Genomic DNA, 18,874 nt, shown 5'->3' on the forward strand with positions numbered 1-18,874 from the left:
TTCAGTTGATTATATGACAATTTTCAGTCCTTATTCTTCATTTTTAATCAGTTTGTCCTTAGAGGTTACTTCTAATTGTAAGAATCTTCTAGAATGTTTTTGACTTTTTGCAGAGCTACTATTGCTTCTCTATCCCATTGTCTGGTGTTGGTGATGTCATGATTTCACCAATTTTTCCCCCTTCCCTAGTTTTTCAGATTTTTCAGGCATATACATCCAGGCACATGTGTGGAGTTTTCTTCTTAATACACTGATTATTGCTTTGCTTCCTATCTTGTTTTACTGCAATCTTTAAAAAGCAGCTTTAAGAAATTGTCAGTTTTATAAAAACAATGACCTGCATGTTCTTGGCCTCGTGATATATGTTCAAGTGTTTTGACTTTTTCAAAGGTTGGAGTCCTTTCACCTCATTGCATTCTCCAGGAAATGTGTATAATTTAGCAGCATTATAAAATTTTGTATTTTAAACATAAAACTACTGGCACCAGATAAAAGATTGCCTGTGCAGCATCCCAGGTAGATTTCAAGTTCACCCTCTGTCTAGGATTTTGTAACAGCAGCAAATTCTTTTAAGTCCATTTAATATTCAGGCAAATCCCCACATTAGGATTATTTTTAGATATCTGTACTCAAGTTATTTGTATAATTATGGGAATACCGCCAGACATCATTACAATGAGAAACATCATGGTCCCTGTGTTTGGATATGTCTCTTGGAGAAATATTTTTGACAAGATTTATGCTCTTGTTTAAATAGGTTTATATTGCTTATGGACTTAAAAAAAAAAAAAGAAATAGCAGCATCAGAAAGCTATGAAATACGTAGATGCAGTCTTCTTTCACTGTATCCCAGAGACTGCACTGGAAAGGGCAGGAAGTAATGCAAGGCAAAGGCTTTTTCTGGGAAAATAAAACTATCTCTGTTAACAAACACTGGGTATTGGTTTCATAGTAATGAAAAGTGGGAGTTTCTACAGAGGGGAAACTAATCACCAAGACTCAATATTACTACCGAGCTAGCCTGGACCTGGGGAATAGCTCAGTTCCAGTCAGTTGGTCTCTTCCTCTGAACACAAGAGTTCTGCACCTGTTTCTGTTCCCTGTCTTTAGTGCAGAGACACTCAGGCTTTCTTAGCCTGTACACAAGAAGCATGGATGAGCAAGTCCCTATTGTGACAGCACCTTTATCCAATGTATTTTATTGATGTACTTACTGCTTTTGTTGGATGTTCTTTTTGTTAGAGCTCCTTTCTGGTAGGCAAAAGTGGATATCTGGCCTGAAACCAGCCCTCCTTTGTCATTGATAGCTGCAGACTGGGCTTGCCAAGTCTGAATTGTGCTGGTGTTTGTTTTCCTGCCTTTCCGTGCTGGATTAGACATAGTGAGCAAATTTTTGTATCCTGAAGGACCACGGTTTTGATTTTTTTTTCTGTTGGAGAAGGGCTGCGACTCATTCAAACTGGTGGTTTAGATTGTTTCAAAGTTTTACTGTTGTGTTGATTTTTATCTCCATATGGTTCTCAGTCCCCAGAAGGGACTTTCATGCTGTTAGAAAGGGCCAACTGTTAAAGGGTTCAACAAGCAGAAGTGCACTGTCAATTTTCTGGTCCTGTTGCAGAAGCATTTTGCTACTAAATTTTAGATTTTAATCCTGTGTACTGAGAAGAGTACCTATTCGAAAGAAGGCACAACTTTAGCGAGTAGAAGATGGGAAGGCAAACTATTGTATACTGTTGAACTTGATCTGTGTTGGTTCAGTACAGCAGAAATAAGTTTCTGAAGTCTTTAATGTGATCAAGGATAAGGTGAATGCAGTTTGTACCGTTTCAAGAGGGTGGCATGGAAAAAGGCCTATGTGTGAATAGGACAGCAGTTCACAAACAAGTGTTGAGGCTGAGAGAATGGGCTAGCAAAGAGTAAATCGATGTTGAACAAGTGGAAGGCAGAATGATAAGGAGCATTTCTGTGATGGTGCCAATAATCTTTTGTGCTGGTTAAAAGTCAGGCAGGAAGGCAGTGGAGATGATGTTTAATTGGGAGTTACAGGATCACAATGGCAGCTGCAGATCAGGATCAGCTATATGGCAGCCATTCCAGCCCCCCAGGAAGTGAAAAGTCTTTGGTTTAGTTAATATCCTGTGATCTGTGGCTTTACTGTTTGAAACAGTTTAAATTCTTCTCATGGCTGCTGGATGGTTTGCTTGTTTTCCTACGACAAAGTTGTAGGAAAGTCACTTTTGCTTTATTATAATGCAGATAAACACCTTTAATTCATGGAGCTTTTATGGCATGCCATATGCATTGATGTAGTCTTTTTATCAAATGTTATCTGAGATCTTCACAAAAAAAATTCTAAGTTCTGCCAACAGAATCTGTTCCAGTGGCTCTAGATTTCTCATAGTTTGTGTTCTTGCAAATGTAAACAAAAGATAACTTAATTAGTTAAGCAGATTTTGTATATGTGGGCTTTGGGAACTCAATGAATTTGTTGATGTCCCTTATGTTTCCAAGGATTCTGGCAACCTCAGAGTATCAAGATAACATTAATGAGATTTAAAAGTGCATTAATTCTGTCACTAGGCTGAGGGGAACATATGAAAATGTTGCTTACTGCATAAAACTAGGAAATGCTTGATTGTAGTAATGTGCTAAACAGTTGATACTACTCCGTCAGCTAGCTACTAGTCTTTACACAATAAACACAATGTCTGTTCTTAGAAAAAGAACATGGTCTAAAAGGAAGAAAAATAAATGTATATACGTATTGTCAGAAAAGTGGAGTGTCTTGCAAAGATGCATGTTCTAAAGCAGATCTGTATTTCATTTGAGCGGACAGAATAGTCAACCTTATAGTTTTATCTGTGTTTTAAAATAGTTGCTTTTTCTTGTAAACTGTAGTGGAGGAAATAGCGTGCCCAAATTATGGTGGGACCTGTAGCTAGGTAGGATTTTCCATAGTTGTTTTATTTTAACTCTAGATGTCTCCGACCCTCTTATTTTAACTACTGTCTTCATTAGAGGGGGAGTAAAGTGTATATAGGAAGTCGGATGTCTGTGAAACATAAGAGATCTATGAATGAATTTGTGATGTCAAGTTTAAAATGTGTCTAATATTTTTATTGCTAGTTGGTTGTATAAAACCGGTAAGATTTTGGAAATGCAAAGTGTGTTTACTTTAAGATACTTTTTTTTTTTTTTAATTAAAGATTTAAATCACAATTTGTGTGCGGCAACTTTGTTGTTGAATACTGCACATGCCATAGAGACTCAGCTTGCTTTCCAAGAGCTGATACACAAGTTCACTTTTTGAAAACTTACTTGTAAACTAGGAAACATTAACTGAAAGTTGCCTTTTTATTTTTTTAAAAATAAACCTCTAATCCCACAAAGGCATTTTATGGGAAATTAAAAGAAGCAGTTAGAACATCAAAGCCAAAAGAGGTCACTTGTTCTCCTCAAATCTGCGAAACAAAACTTCTGACTTTATCGTAGACTACTGCAATACAAAATTAGGTCTAATAAAGATGAATGCATTTTAATGATTTGTTGCACATTGCTTAGGTTGCCATTTCTTTTTAATCTTGCAAATACTTGCAGTCTAATCCCTTTGATTAGACTTTGGGGGTATAGGTAGGGTGGAGTGGAAACTGGCCCTGTTGCTCTCGTGCTCAAGGCTATATGCTGTTTGCATTGACTTAGACTGTGACTTATTTTTATGACATTCTTGTCATAAAACATAAATGGTATTTTCCTTGTCATTTTGCAGTCTCTTTTGGATGGAGACCTTCCTGTGTAGGTTTTTACCTCAGTCAGTACAGGTGTCAAATGTAGAACAAAATAGATTACCTCAAAAAAAAATTGAGAAAATTCAGCTATATTTTTGGAAATAGATTTGTGATGACCTTTTTAACATAGCTGTCAACTGTGAATCTTGGGGATGAGGCCATCCATGTAGATGGGATCTGTCATAGTTAACAACTCTTGAGTTTTTCCCTTTCTGTATCCAGCAAGAGATCTTATATTGCCATTAGTGCAATCAAGAACAGTAGCATTTTACTTTTATCTTAGGTTGCAAATGCCATGAAGAACTCACTGCCCTTTGATGCTCCTGATGCATCTCAAGAAGGCCAGAAGGTACTTAAAGTAGAAGTTACGCCGACAGTGCCGAGGATTTCTCGGACTGCTATTACAACAGCTTCTATCCGTCGTCATCGCTGGAGGAGAGAAGGTGAGATTTCTCTGCCAAGAGCAAATACTGTAGTGTACTGTGTTCATCATCATCACTAATCTGGCTTCTGAGTTTGAATGTTTGCAGAACAGTTGATTGGAGTTTTTTTTGTTTGTTTGTTTGTTTTTGAAAAGTGATGCTCCATAATAATGTATAGTATTTTACATCTTCAGAGCACTACATGAACATGAACATTTGAGGTGTTTTGTTTTTGATTTGGTGGTAACCTATGAGGTAGGTGAGAAAATTGAGAAGCTGGAAAATGTTCAGTAAGACTTCTTTTTTTCTACATGTAACGTAGCATAAAATCGTAGGGGTAGAGTTTGGCTTAGCATTTGAGTTTTCTTTAATCCACACTAAAACTCGACTACCTTCTGTCATAATTAGCTCAGGGAATGATAGGTATTATCCAGACCTTGATAGGCTTCCAGCTATGTAAAGCTACTGAAGGCAGTGGAAGAGAGAAAAGCTGAACATCACACTGCTACTATCATATGGCCCAGTTTAGAGAAGGGCCATGCCATAAAGTACCATTGGATAGCTTAGAATTAGTCCTTACTTTTCCTTACTTATGTTGTATGAAAGTGTCCTTGACTGTATGAAGAAAAAAAAAAAGTAGTAATATTTATGTTGATATGAGGGCATCTTCAATGTAGGTGTAGCAAAAAGCTTGCTTTGAAATCACTTTGTCATACTTACAGAGCTTTGTTGCTGCATGTATAAAACATTGATTAAAAAAAGCTGCATAAATGGCTGAAGGTAAAAAGGAGAATAACCTAAAAATAAACTGACGATAAAAGAATCTGAAAACAAGGATTACATATTTTCCTGTGGTACTTCTTTTTTTCCCCTCATATATCATCTGCAAAAGGATTTGATGACCTCTGGTCTTCATCTGAATCGGGATGTTCAGGACAACAAGTCTCCTGTTTTCAGGACTCTGGATCATGTTTGTCTTCACTGTAGTTGCCATTATATTCATTTGCTAGTCTCTGGTCTACAGTATAGCCCACCTGTCCCTTTCTGTGGATGTTCTCGCAACTTTTGACTAAGCGTGGGTAGTGTTTTATGTTTGTTCCATGTCTGCGTAAGTCTTCTATTTTCCCTGCCTGGGTTGGAATGCCAAGAAAGGAATGGAAAAAGCACTAAAATGTTATATGTTGAATCCCAGATGGCTTTGACTTCTCAAACGAGGCTGACTCAAGCATACCTGGCTCACCGATCCAACACGGCTCCACAGACCTAGGGATCAAACGTGAGCAAGAGGGGGAGGTGCTGATGCGCAGGACCCCTGAGCATGGCTTCCCGGAGCCCACCTTGGCAGCAGCCACAACAGAGGGTAGGACAGAGATGAGGAGGCAGAAGTCAGTGAGGCAGTTGCTGGAGGAGGATCCTGGCTCCCTATCCCCAAGCAGAACTTCTTTCCATTCTAGTGTGTGTTTCCGCTATCCCAGGGTGTATTAGCTTCTCTTTGCAATACACGCATCCCCTATATACCTAACATCAGGTCAGGTACTACCTTTTGTTATCATGTGGGCTGGCCTGGGGCTTGCATCTGTGTGGTGAAAGACTGCTTGGCATGGCAAAAAAAAAAAAAAAAAAAGACAGAGGTAATAGCCAAGAGCTTTGGGATTGCTTGGAAACTATGTTACTGAGCATGTTTAATCTAATATTCAGAAGGAAAAAATGCACCAGGTGAACATGAATCAAATCCTGAAAAGCAGATAGTATAGAGTACAAATGAATTTGGCTACAACTTGGTTACAATATTGTCTTGTTAGTCTGCAGTTTTTAAATTTCCAAGAACAAAGTTTCCTGTTCCCATTAAAAGTCAAGTCTATCTAAGCCAGATCTACAACTGCTGATATTTTTATTTACCAGTCATCCTTTAATTGAAGATTCATACATGTACAACTTGTTTACATGAATGAGCTGGCAGCTCTAAAGACAAATACCAAAAAAACACTTGTGTTTTCAAGAAGAGATCAGTTTATCATGTTTCAGAAACTTTAGAAACGCTTACTTTCTCAGTCATGCTGTCCACACAAATGCTGTAGGACTTTGTATGTGTTCTCTGTAGCCAAGAGTAGCAGATAGAGTAGCTAGTAGAAATTTAAGTTCCCCTATTAATTTCCTTATCTTTACTCCATAAAAGATGTGGGTTTGAGTACTGAATTTGAATCATGATTTCTCCTCAGAGATGAGAATTAATTTCTTGTAAATTTAGCTAAACAAGTGTTCTCCTATCTTACATCTTCTTTTCTATCTGAACATTCTTTTGATATTTCCAATCTCTGTAAGCATATCAGTTGATCATAAATGAGATTTATTTGCACATTTGGATATGAGCTACATAGGTTTTACATTTGTTCTTCTGGAGATTTAATGTAGTTATCACAGAACCCTTACCCTTGATCAGACTTGCTATATTTAAGACATCATGCTTGTGTAGAAGATAGCTGGATGAAAATGTTTAGTGCGGATTTACAACCTACTCCATGGTGCATAGTGAATTTGAGCATGCTCAGTAAATGAGTCCTGTGTTCTCCTAAATACACTTACTCAGTTGGTCTTACTCAATCTTACTAAACTTTGCATGTGCATGACCTGAAGGATATGGAGAAGTCCTCAGCTGCAGAGAACCTTCTGGGAGACACAGGAAGTGGGAAGGAAGCTGATCAAGATGTGGCCTTCTGGTCTTCATTTGTTTTAAGTCATCTATACAATTTGATGTGTTCTTGGATAAGACATCATTCCACATGCTTTACTTCAATAGAAGTGGGTTGAATACCCTTTACTTCTGTAACAATAATAATGTATAATTACATGCTTGGGCAAACTGAATGCTGCCAGTTGATAGCATCTGGGAGAAGGCCAAGGAATGGAGTTTGGCTTGATTACCAGTATAGAATTGAGTGTGTATATATAGTGGTCTATTATTTTACTGATGCTGATTTCATGGAAAGTTTCAGCTGGCAAATTCCCTCTCATAAATATAATTTTGATAGCAAACCGTATAATGAGAGACTGATAATTTCTAGTGACTTTTCAACCTTCAGGTATGGGAAGGATAAACAAAAGTCACTTTAAAAAGCTATATAAAATCCCTTATTCAGATTGGTGTTTTGACCCAATAAGTAGAAAAAGGCAGAAGATTTCAAGAATGACTCGGTAATGCCTTAGAAGGTATTCTGCTTCCAGGTGGTAGTGGTTGTGGTTACGTGCACTATTTTGGATCAGTGGAGAATGCTATATCTACATTTACAGGATTAATTGTGTACAGGCATAAATAATGAATTGTCTGGGGACAGACTTATTCTGATATGGAACAGTGAGAGTCCTGAATACACAGTGTAGTGCAATTGATACGATTTCTGTCAGGTTGCTCTGTCTCTTTCTCTTCTGCCTTACAGTAGAAGAGTGCTTGGGAGAAGTAAGTTTTCAATTTTTGTTTTCTTTTAATTGTCTTATTGGTCTATTGAGTGGGGAAAAAAAAAGAAAACTTCATTGCTTCATCGTGATTTTCCTCCCAAATAGAGTATGTAAGAACTCAAACATTTTTTTTTTATTGTTTCTGAGGGAAATTTTTAGAGGAAAAATAACGTGTATTGGGAAAAGAGTATGTGTTTGCTGAATTGCTTCAGTCCCACTGAGAACTTCTTTAGGTATATGGATCTGACTAGACAGAAATTCTCTTGCATGTTGTCTTCTCTATCTTCTTCATTTTCGAGCACTGCTGAGTTGTTTGGGCCTCTGTATAGTTGCAGCATCCAAAAACTTGCAACAACCCCTCTCAGTCTTGTCTTTAAATTCAGTGGATAAAATGACACTTTTTCCGTGTGACTCTTCTGCTTCACTGTCCCTGCATAGGAATGTCTGTTTTAGCATCCATTGCTGTTTTAGCTCAGCAATATTTTAATGTAAACTTTGAAGATGACTGATATTCTTGTAATAATAAAAAGATTAGCAGTGTTGTCTGAAGATACCTTCTTGCAAGTTACACATCTTTCGTTTGAATAAGAAGGGCTTGAGAGGGGACTTCGGCTGCTGCTATTGCTGCTTGTAACCAAACACGCTTTCACCCAGCTTTGCATGATGATATGAAGAAACATAAGTGTTGGTTTATTGAAAAAGTGCTCTTGCTTTCAGTATGTTCCAGTAATGTCATATTTTTATTGGTGTCTTTGATTTTGTCTGGGAATGTTGGGGAGGGGTAATGGAGATGTCATGGATTGTGAATAAAATATATCACTTTCTAATGTAAGAAAATACACTTATGTCTCAGTGAGAAGATGAAGGCCTAGTTTGACTAAATGGGGTGGGCAGGAGCGGAGGAAAGTATGTATCTTAAATATGATTACAGGAATTTGAAGCAAGTAAAGCACTCTTTGTTTTAACAATAGCCCTTGAAACCAAAGAAGCTTCTTTTTCTAAGGCTAAAGGCTTTACCAAGGAAGCAAGAGTGCAGTAACATGAATGATATTACCTTTCTGCTTCTGGGACGCTAATGATTCAAAAAGAACTGTATAAAACTACAGAGTAATCTCACATTGCATTGTTCTGAGAGAGGCCTGAGAATGGTCTGATCTGGAGATGGCTAAACATCTTTTGCAAGCTGATACACAGTAACAGTAATTTTCAGGCAAAGTTTCCTGAAAAGAAGTAGGAAGTTTAAAACAGAATAATAAAACCTCTCTGTAAAGTTTTCTTTTTGCTCTGCACTTCAGAAATGTGAAGCTGGATCAGGCTATATTCCTGCTACACAGAGAAGGCAACAACACTGAAAGCTTTGTTCTTCTTGCCATAACGTAAAATGTTCCTTAGTGCTCTGCTAACAATCAGCATGAAAGGATGAACTTCTATTCAGATGTTAGAATCTCTTAGATCCTTGCCACCACTTTTTCCCCATTCCACAAAAGAGATTGAAGCACGTTTGCTTGACACCAAGCTGGGTTGAACAAACTGTCAGTAGAGCAGGCTTTGCAGATTTCTTACAAATAATCAGGCTCTACAGCTATTACAAAGAAAAGCAAAATTCCTATAGCCTGAATACCTCCTCTTTTGCTAACATGGTTAAACTTTATGGCTTTTTCCCACTGAAATGAGATATATGGAGCAAAAACTCGAGCTTCATTTTCTGCTTTGTAATTTGAATGCTATTCAGTTTTTACTGAAACAATAACTCTTCTTTTGAGTACTTGAATCTTAGAAAAAAGACTGGCATAAGATCTAAAAAAAAACCAAAACCCACCCTCTTTCTGTGTAGCCCTAATCATCTTATAGACCTGAAAACAAGGATTTAAGAAGTTTGTAAGGCTTTTTTTTTTTTTCCTCTTTGAGATTCCAGTCAAAAGCATGGTGCCTCTTCTACAACATGAAGTGTTTCAGAGGTTAAATTTCTCTTGATACAAGGATTGAGTTTTTTTCTCTGAAAAATCTAGGTGCTGAGATAAAAGTAAATATGAAATGCATAGAAATGCAGAGAGGATTGAGCTCTGGAGAAGAGAGGACTAGGGATTAGGTTAATCTCCAGCAGAAAGTATAGTCACGTTGTTTGACGTGCCAGCTACCCACAACAGAAGCCTTCTCCCTCTGTTGGAGCATTGTGATTGCTGGCCTAAGAAGTAGCCTAATTCTGAAGCTTACCAAAAGCACTCACCAGAACTTACTCTGACTGGAAGAGATCCTGAACGTGCTTAGATGTTGCCTCAAAATAGGATAAAAAGAGTCTGAAAGGCTTTTTCCTTTTTTTTTTTTTTTTTTTTTTTTTTTTTTAAATGCGTGTGTAGGAGGAGAATGGGCAGTATCTGCAGACAGAACTAAAACAAATTAACCAAGTGGGGCCTAATTCTTCTTTTTTATAGACAAGTTTGGGAGATATTTCTGACTGATACAAGTGATGCAGAGGAAAGGCAAATCAAGCTCAGGGAGTACTTGTTAGATTTCCTTATTCTCTAAATATGACAGGAAGATTATTGGCTGAGAATCAAATTTTTAAGCAAGTGGAAATCGGGTGAATTAGCAAATGAGGCTTGTTTTGACATTCTGTGTGCATCTTTATCTTCATGTAACTTAAATGCTTACTGTGTGTTCTGATTGGTTTGGGGTTTTTTTTGTTTTTGTTTTTTTTTTCTTTTTTTCTTAATAGATGCTGACAGTGTAAATGGGAGAGAGGAATCTGTGAACCTTAATGATGCGGATGAAGGGTTTTCATCAGGAGCCTCCCTCAGCAGCCAGCCAGTTGGGACCAAGCCTCTGCCATATATATCCCAGAAGGGCAGCTTAAGGAAAACAGCAAGTGGGCGTTCTGCTAAGGATAAAGAAACCTCTTCTGCAGCAAAATCCAATGAGAGCCCTCGAGATTCAGTAGCTTGGAAGCAGTACATGCACCAATCCACTGACCTTGGTGCAGATATAATTGAGATGACACCTACTAAGAAACACCTCAGTCTGCCCGCTGGGCAAGTGGTGCCGAAAGCCAACAGTTTGAGCCTGATCAGGACCGCCAGTGCTTCCTCCAGTAAATCATTTGACTATGTGAATGGCAGTCAAGCAGGCTCTAGTGTTGGAGCTGGTACAGAGGGTGTTACCAACCTAGCAGCTGGCAACACCAATCGGTTTTCAACTATCAGCCTACAGGAGGACCGACTAGGCCAAGCTGGGGAAGGTAAAGATCTCCTTCCCCCAGGAGCTCCCCTAACCAAGCAGTCTCGATCTCCAAGTTTCAATATGCAGCTGATATCCCAGGTGTAATTTTGACTCCCTTTGTTAGGACTCCCTCTTTCCCCTTAATCCCCGAGTAAGTTCATCCTTAAGCAAACTATGAACCATCATCCCGCAGTGTGAAAATATTGACTGTTGTGATCTTGTTTGATTTGGTTTAGCTATCATATTGTATTACTGAAACAGCAATAATTCTTCCCTCACCTTCATCCCCCCCACCCCCTTGTAAACATGGTCGTGAAGCAGTATATAATGTACTGTATGCCTTTTTCCATGCCTTCCTTTCTCCTTGGGTGATGTGCAATCCATCGTAGGCTGATCAGTCCCATTTCAACACTGTGAGACTGAAGACACCGGCGGAAATGGTGAATGTGATCCCTATGAGATGATGCTTTGGCTTTGTTAAGACATAGAAACGGGTTTGTTTTCTCAGTCTACAGTACTGCAAAGACTACTGGATCATGACTTTTCTTTCTCAGAACCAGGAGTGCCTCAGAGATTCTAGTGTGACTTTGGACCTCTCTGAGTCTGTGCAATCAATTCTGGGGAGGGGATTGTCTATGCTGCTCCTGGCTGCCTACAGCACTTTTTAAATTAAAATGAGGGTAATTTTTTCTTGCCTGCCCCTAGTCTCTCATCCCAGAAGCTTTTGATGTTCAGCAACTAAGACATGCATATTAACAAGTTGTTTTCCCTCAGAGAGAGGATTGTAAGTAGCTAATGTAGGTTACAATGCACTTCTAATGGCGTTGTAGCCATATGTAATGTTACATGTCTTCCCCTCCAGGACACAGGGTCATTCTGCATATAGACTAAAATTTAGATAACACCATGCTGTTAAAGCAGTTTGGTTTGTAAGTGGGAGGGAAACACTACTTTCCCAGGAACTAATGGCTAGCTCTGCTCCATTTTTGTTGTTGTTCTTCTGAGGTGCTGATCACTGAATTGAAAGGTGTATTCGGGTAAAGAGTATTTCTCAGGCTGCTTTCTATGGTATCATGGCTGTTGGACATGCCCACCCCTCTCAGCTGCTTTCTTAGTGTCCCTGAATTCGATCACTGAGTCATTTGAAGAATCCCGCATTCCAGACAGACCATACTCCTAAGGGGCTGTCTCGGGGACAATAGTTTGCTAGAAACAGTGAAGCTTCAATGTGAAAAGCTTTTCTAGAAACACCATTTGCGTGAAGGGGTACTGACAGTCCTTTTTTCCCAGAAGGATCACACTTCATTGCCTTGGCGTTTATAATCCGTTGAGTTTTTTTAACTCTTATTTTAGCAGATTCACCCCTCGTCTAGAAAATTCAGATCTCATGCCATTGAGCCAAGCCTTGAATGTCTATGACTGGTGTGTGGTCACTGGCTGGTACTTATGCTAGAGAACACTGCTTTGAAGTGCATTTCTGATTACATAGGAGAATGTTTGTTGTTCTCTCTCCATCTCTCTCTATCTCTTTTTGGATTGCTAGAGAGAAAAGGGAAAACTTCATCCTGTATGCTTGTCATGTATGATATCCTGGAAGTTTACAAATTGTAAACCCCCAGGAAAGAGTTGTGATCTTTATGTGGGCACTTTGGTTTCACTGTCACTGTGAAGAATAAACGTGAGCAGTTTTAAATAACAGGCTATCTTTAAATGATAGTCTTTAAGAAATTCAGGACAATGACATGGTGGTGTATTGCTGGTAGTTGGTTTTGGTTTGGGTTTGTTGGTTTTTTTTTGGTTTTTTTTTTGGTTTTTTTTGTTTTTTTGCTTTTGAATCTATTTCAAATAGAACTTTTAAAAAAATGTACATTAAAATTCATTTAAATATTTGAGGGGATTTTGTGGTTTGACGAGTCACTTTGGTAGTCTAGTCTTCATATCTTACATTCATAAAGTGAATTAAACAGCATCTGGACTGATATAAAGTTCAATTAAAGAGTAAATAGGATCATCAGAAAGAAAGAAAACCATACAGTTTCTAAGTTGAACTTAATCTTTAAGGCCCACCAGTCACACACAGATGGAATTAAGGCAAAGTTGAGATTAAGCTATAAGGCATTTCCTGTTAAAATGTCAAAAGCTGTGTGTGGTTAAATTCTTCTTTATTTATTTTATAAAGTTTTGCTAGTAAAGACAATTGGTAAGTTGTGGCTGCGCAGAAGGTTGCTTGCTAGCTTGTTTCCTGAAAGTACAAAGTTTGTATTTTATAGAGACCATCACAAAGGAGATTTCTATTGAAGAGCCATAACTGTAGATTGAAAAGGACCAAATCATTTGCTTAAGTCTTTGTGAAAGAAAAGGTCAGGAGTGTCAGTTAATTTTTTAAGAATTACTTTTAGTATTTTAAAAAGTACAGTTGTTTGTTAGCAAGGTACTCTACATTTGCCAATATATGCATTCCTCCAGAAGTTGTAGGACACTTAAATTGGCATCAGGCCAAATTTTACAATTCCCCCTCCTTTTTTTTTCCCCTCTTTTTTTTTTGTTTGTTTGTTTGTTTGGTTGGTTGGTTGGTTGGTTTTTGTTTTGTTTTTTAAATATTCTTATGTGTAGAGTCCCACACTATTAAACTATTTCAGGAAAGTGAGACAGCTCAGTGACTTCAGATAGGTAAGTCAAATGTATGTGCATGAATTCGAATTAGTTAAAACTTTAGTCTCAAATTACCTTTTAAGGTATTTTTACAGTTCTCATTTTGATGATGTGCCTTTTTTAATAGTTTCATCCATTGTATTTTGGTTTGTTCTTGTGTGTATATATACCTACCACGTGTAAGGCTTTTTAAAGAGTTCAAATTTCTCTCTGTTAAAAAAAAAAAAAAGTTTTTTTTTTGCAGTGTGGTGATGTGGTACGTCTATAACTTCTTGAAATTACTCTTTTAGTGCAGTGTTTCAGTTGTGGGAGCTTGTTTTGTCATTTTTCAGACAAGTACTGTTCCAACATCTATCTTAAAAAATGAGTCATCACTAATATCTACAAACCAGCTGTAATAACAGACTTTGACAGTGCTATGTATCATGTTTATCATTAATTCTTCTAGATGTGTCTCAAACTATGCCAAGGTGCATTAAGATCATAGTGAAACTTTATACACTGAAGTTCAGTACTCTTCAAAGTACTGTGGCAGAAATAAAATTAGAAGTGTCTGGGGTATGGGTTGAGGGAGTAATCTGCTGGCTTTCTGATTATATATGCTAAGTACTAAACAAAGTACAAAACATATTTAAATTTTCTGACACCTGTGATAAATATTTAGACTTAAGTCTCTTTATCCTGAATTCACTCTGCTGTGTCTTGTTTTAGAACATTTGGTACTTGACATGAGGCAGTAGATTTAGGTTTCAGCAGTATTTCAGTGCAACTGCAGCATTATAAAAGAAGGTCAAGAAGCAGAACACTATGTTTTTTCCCTGTGTATGTACACAAGCATGCACATACATGTAATTCTAGGTGAGGAAGTCTGGGTACTATATTTTGATGTATATATACATTTAAGTAGGGATAAATGAATTAATCCTTGATACAATTTTTACCACATCACAATATGCTGCCATTTCCCAACTAATTTTTGTTGGGCTCTATAATTTTAAGAAAATGAAAAATGTTGGGATTGATAACTCCAGCTTGATTATCCTTTTCAGGCTTTTGTTGTGAGCAGCTTTTTGCTTAAATGATGAGCCATTTTTTCATCCTGCAGGCAGCAAAGTGATGAAGTAAAAATACCTATTAAAATGAATGTTGCAAGATTACAGTTTTAATTGGTGTATTATCCTTTTAGTTTTCATTTGGAGACTTTATATGTCACTATCCATTTTAAGTGCAGATTTCTTTCAACACCCTTTCTGATGGGAATTTGGAAAAGTGTTTTAACAGCATACTTCATTCTGTAATGCTGAACATCATGTTGCAGCCGGTAAGCATTAGGTCTAGTATTTGTAATCTGCAAGTGTGTTGGTCTTAAATACAATGTTTCCAACATACTCTTGCTAGCTTTAACGAAATTAAAATTATATTTAACATCAAAACAGTGAGAAAAAAAATGTTTTCTAACAAAGAATTTATTTGCACTACTTATGAATACTGGAGTTTACTGGGACAGGGTTTTTTCTCACCATGTGAGGTTTAATTGTGTGTGGGTAGGTACATACATTTGTCACGTGTTGACAATCAATTGCCTCAACTGTGTGTATACTGTGTGTAAATATGAACATATTTTTCAAGTTTAAGGGGGAAACTTGCATCTTAATGGTGGTAAAGCTACTCTATAGTAAGGTGACCCCAACTCTAACCCCTTTTTGTCTCCAGATACTGTGTGGTTTGTTTTACTTCTTTAATGAAGATTATTAGTGTTGCAAAATTTTAGCTCTGGGGAAATTTTCCTCAATATTTAATGTAAAACGTGTTCAGAGAATTATATTTTGGAAAATTAGTTTTGGAATAATAATTCTATGCTGTGGCTGTATTTTAACCTAAGAGTTTAAACTTGTCCTGTTTTATCATAAACCAATGGCTATCTTTTAAGTGTTCAGCATTTTAACTTCAGTCACAAACCCGAAAATTTTGTTTGTCTTGGCTGACAAATTTAAATTCATTTTGAAGACTGAGTGAGGACAAAGAATAACTTTTTGATTGCAGTGCAGATTAGGCACTATACTCGTAATCCTGGAGGAGGTGTGGAAAATACAATGGAATATGTTTGAATGAAATGTATGTACTGCGCACAAAACAAAAATATCTTTCTGATGTTAGTAAGTCTAATAAACTCATCTTTAAATTCTGTAATTCTCTTATTGCCAAAGATATTGCTACCTTGGCATGTTTAATATAGCATTAAATCCATTAGCTAGGTTTCATTTGTAACAACCATTTAGATCATAGGAATAGTTTGCATCAGAAGGGTAAACATGCCCCTCTTTTAAAATGTATTTAAATTTCTTGTTTAAGGTAATTGCAGGACTAAAGTTGCAAAATGTCACTCCTTTGCAAGCATGGTAATAAGCTAAGAAGCCAGATCCTCTGTACTTGCATTACGTTCTTGGTTTCTATAAAATTGTCTAATATTTTATATTTTCTTCAGTATTTTAAATACTGTTTGTTTCTAGCATATGGGCCTTAATATCTCTTGATTATTTTTTAGTTTGTTTTCCCACTGGCACTCAGATAAATTTTTCTGTGAAAAGCTTTTCTGTAGGTGATTCAGAGTAGCAGATCATGGCATGGCTGTTGTGTTAGTGAATACATTTATCAATCCATCAAAATTTGTATGTCGTGACCAGCTGAAGAGCCAAAATATTCACCTGCCTCTTACATGGTGGTGGAAGCTGATGGAGAGCTGTGAGCAACTTGGTCTGTCAGTAGTTCCTGAAAACAAGCAGTAAGTGGATTTTGTGGGATTTATATATAAGAGGATTTTCACATAGTCATTATGAAATTTTATTTAAAATAAAACAAATCTTGGAACAGGATTTTAAAATGTAACAGCTAGCTGTTTCAGATAAACTTGCTAGTAAGTTTGATGAGTGTCAAGGCCTGTGACATTAAAAGTTCAGAAGCAAGCTGTAGAAATTTTACCAAAGGTAGTATCTGAGGGACGAAACGAATTTAAAATGGGTCTATAAATTATCTCTCCTATCATAAAGGATTGCTAAACTATTCCTGTGAGGAGCTATTGATGGGAACAGGTAAAACTTTGTGTCTGTACAGTAAAACCTTGCCCTACATTTTAGCTTGTGCAGGATGAGCAAAGTGATGAGATCAAGTTTTATTAACCAGTTACTTGGTTGTGAGCTCCCAGTGTTTTACAGTCAGTGAGATGTAAGCAATTTAGAGTGGAGTATCTTTGCATTCTGATAGAACCCTTCAATTTAAATTTTGATCTTGAAAAGATGATTAATCACTAATTAACATGTGGTATAGAATTCCACAGATTTTTGGTTTTAGAGGATCAAATGGTCAGGGGAGATTTCTATTTAGGAGTATTTCCTAGTACAGTGACTCTCTGGTGCTTTGTCATGGAAACTTCCTTAAAAATCGATAGTGGATCCTGTGTGTCTGAGTCCTCATCCTCCCCAGAACTGATCACAAAACAGAAAAAAAAGCAGTATGAATGAAGCAACCTTTTACCTTTTGTTCTAAAATAAGAACGACTTGGGAGTTACAGAAGTACTGGCTATTGACACTGTTTTTTCTGTTCAGGCAGTTATTATTGTTGTGCTAGACTTTCATGTTATTAGTTTATGAAAAATGCAAGTAGTAAAAACTTTGTGGCTTCAAGTATACAGTAGATGTGAGTTAACAATCACTCAGGATAAACCAACTTGTCAAAGTATTAATAGATTCCTAGTACTGGGGTGTTCTGTGTGTTTTTGTGTGCCAGTGTTCAATGATTACTTTGAAACAAGACTTCTTACTGTTTTCTTGCAGATAGTGAATACTTTTGGGATGGATATTACTAGCTGGTTATTTATGGAAAAATACCATATGGTTAAAGAAAATTGAGTCATTTAACATTTTTTCCATATGGAAGATTCCAGGAAAAAGCTAATAAAGATTTTTAATGATTAAATCAGATACTCTTAATACATTTTAGATTTACTATGGTAGCTTTTATTTGCTATTTAAAAAAAAAAAAAAACCACAAGTAAATTGAGGTACCCCATGCTGCATTTTTTAAATTTGTAATTCCTGTATTTTACAATGAATCTTTTGGTCTGTTTTCATCCTTGTAAGAATACAGGATATGCCGTCAGTTTTACTAGCAAAAAGAAACATTCTGCAAGGGTTAAAAGATTATTTTCTTACTTTTTTCTGTCATACCAGGTTTGTTTCTCTGAACTAAGTTTTCTGAGGATTTTTACTACTTTAGCATTATGTAATCTTATCTCTGTCATAGAAGGAGCATAAGCAGCAAGTAGCCCACTTCTTGTGGGCAAACAGGCTGGGCAAAAGGACGAGGATTGGTGGTGTGAGCCCCTCTTTAGCAGGACAGCCCTGCGTGCTGGTATGAACCCTAAACATTCAAGATTCGGTACTGGTGAAGGACTAAACCAAACGGGTTTTTAATAACCGTGACCTCTGCTGTAAGATGTCCTTTAACCTGGGACCAGGGAAAATCTTCATTCTTAGACCTGAAGATGGCACGTATTGAAGATCATGTTATTGGTGCATGTAAGCCATTATCTTTACTGTCTTACTGAGCTGGTTAATGCTGTTGACTGTTGTTGAAATGTGAAATGTAGTTACTATTGACTTTGTAAATACCTGCCAGAGATGAAATATAATTATTTTAAATCATTGTAAATAGAGATGTATAAAACTCAACACAATCTGCAATGCAGAAAAAAATTATATATATATATATAAATATATAAAGATGTTAAATAAATATTGTGCTGTTTCTGAACAGAAATGCATATTTTCTGAATTGCGCTTTTTTTTTAACTTTTATTTACGTTACGTTTTTTAACTTTGATTTACTGCACATTACGTTGCAGTGTGTAACACAGGGTATGTCTGCAGGGTTTCATAGCTCGGACACCCACAAACACGGGAGTGCGTGGGGTGGGAGGCGGGAAGCAGCCACTGGAGGCTGCATGTGAGTTAGTTTTTCCTCGGGGCGTTGATGGCAGCTGCTGTCGTCCGAGTGTTTCTCTGAAGAAGCGCAGGCAGAGCGGGGCCGGGGCCGGGCCGTTCCGGGGCGGCCCTCACGGCAGCTTCACGTCGCCACGGCAACCCCGGGCGCCCGGCCGGCGGCTGCGCGCTTTGCGGGCAGCGGAAGTCCCGCCCTCTCACCGCCTCCCGCCGGCGGGAGGTGGGCGGAAAAGAGAGTCGCGGATTGGACGAGGCACAGGTCAGTCAAGGCGTGACGCCGTGGCCCAGTGCTCGCCCCACTCACCCTGAGGGAGGGAGGTGGAGCCGCCCGTGGTCTGGCACGTGAAG

General features: G+C 37.6%; 1 protein-coding gene across 4 annotated transcripts in view; it reads left to right on the forward strand.

Annotated features, from left to right (window-relative positions):
- HYCC2 (hyccin PI4KA lipid kinase complex subunit 2) overlaps positions 1–18,348 on the forward strand; it is a 58,855-nt gene extending 40,507 nt beyond the window's left edge. For 2 of the 4 annotated variants that reach the window (XM_086750334.1, XM_086750337.1), the window contains 3 exons: positions 4,069–4,228; positions 5,400–5,567; positions 10,377–13,422. In XM_086750334.1, coding sequence (XP_086606460.1) covers positions 4,069–4,228; positions 5,400–5,567; positions 10,377–10,981 — 933 coding nt within the window. In that variant the 3' untranslated portion in view covers positions 10,982–13,422. Of the gene's footprint in view, positions 1–4,068; positions 4,229–5,399; positions 5,568–10,376; positions 13,423–17,828 lie in introns of those variants that run through there. The other 2 variants (XM_086750336.1, XM_086750338.1) reach the window with 2 other exon arrangements.
- The last annotated feature ends 526 nt before the right edge of the window (positions 18,349–18,874 follow it).

Source organism: Chlamydotis macqueenii, chromosome 6 (assembly GCF_036417535.1).
Source record: "Chlamydotis macqueenii isolate bChlMac1 chromosome 6, bChlMac1.mat, whole genome shotgun sequence".
Lineage (NCBI taxonomy): Eukaryota > Metazoa > Chordata > Aves > Otidiformes > Otididae > Chlamydotis > Chlamydotis macqueenii.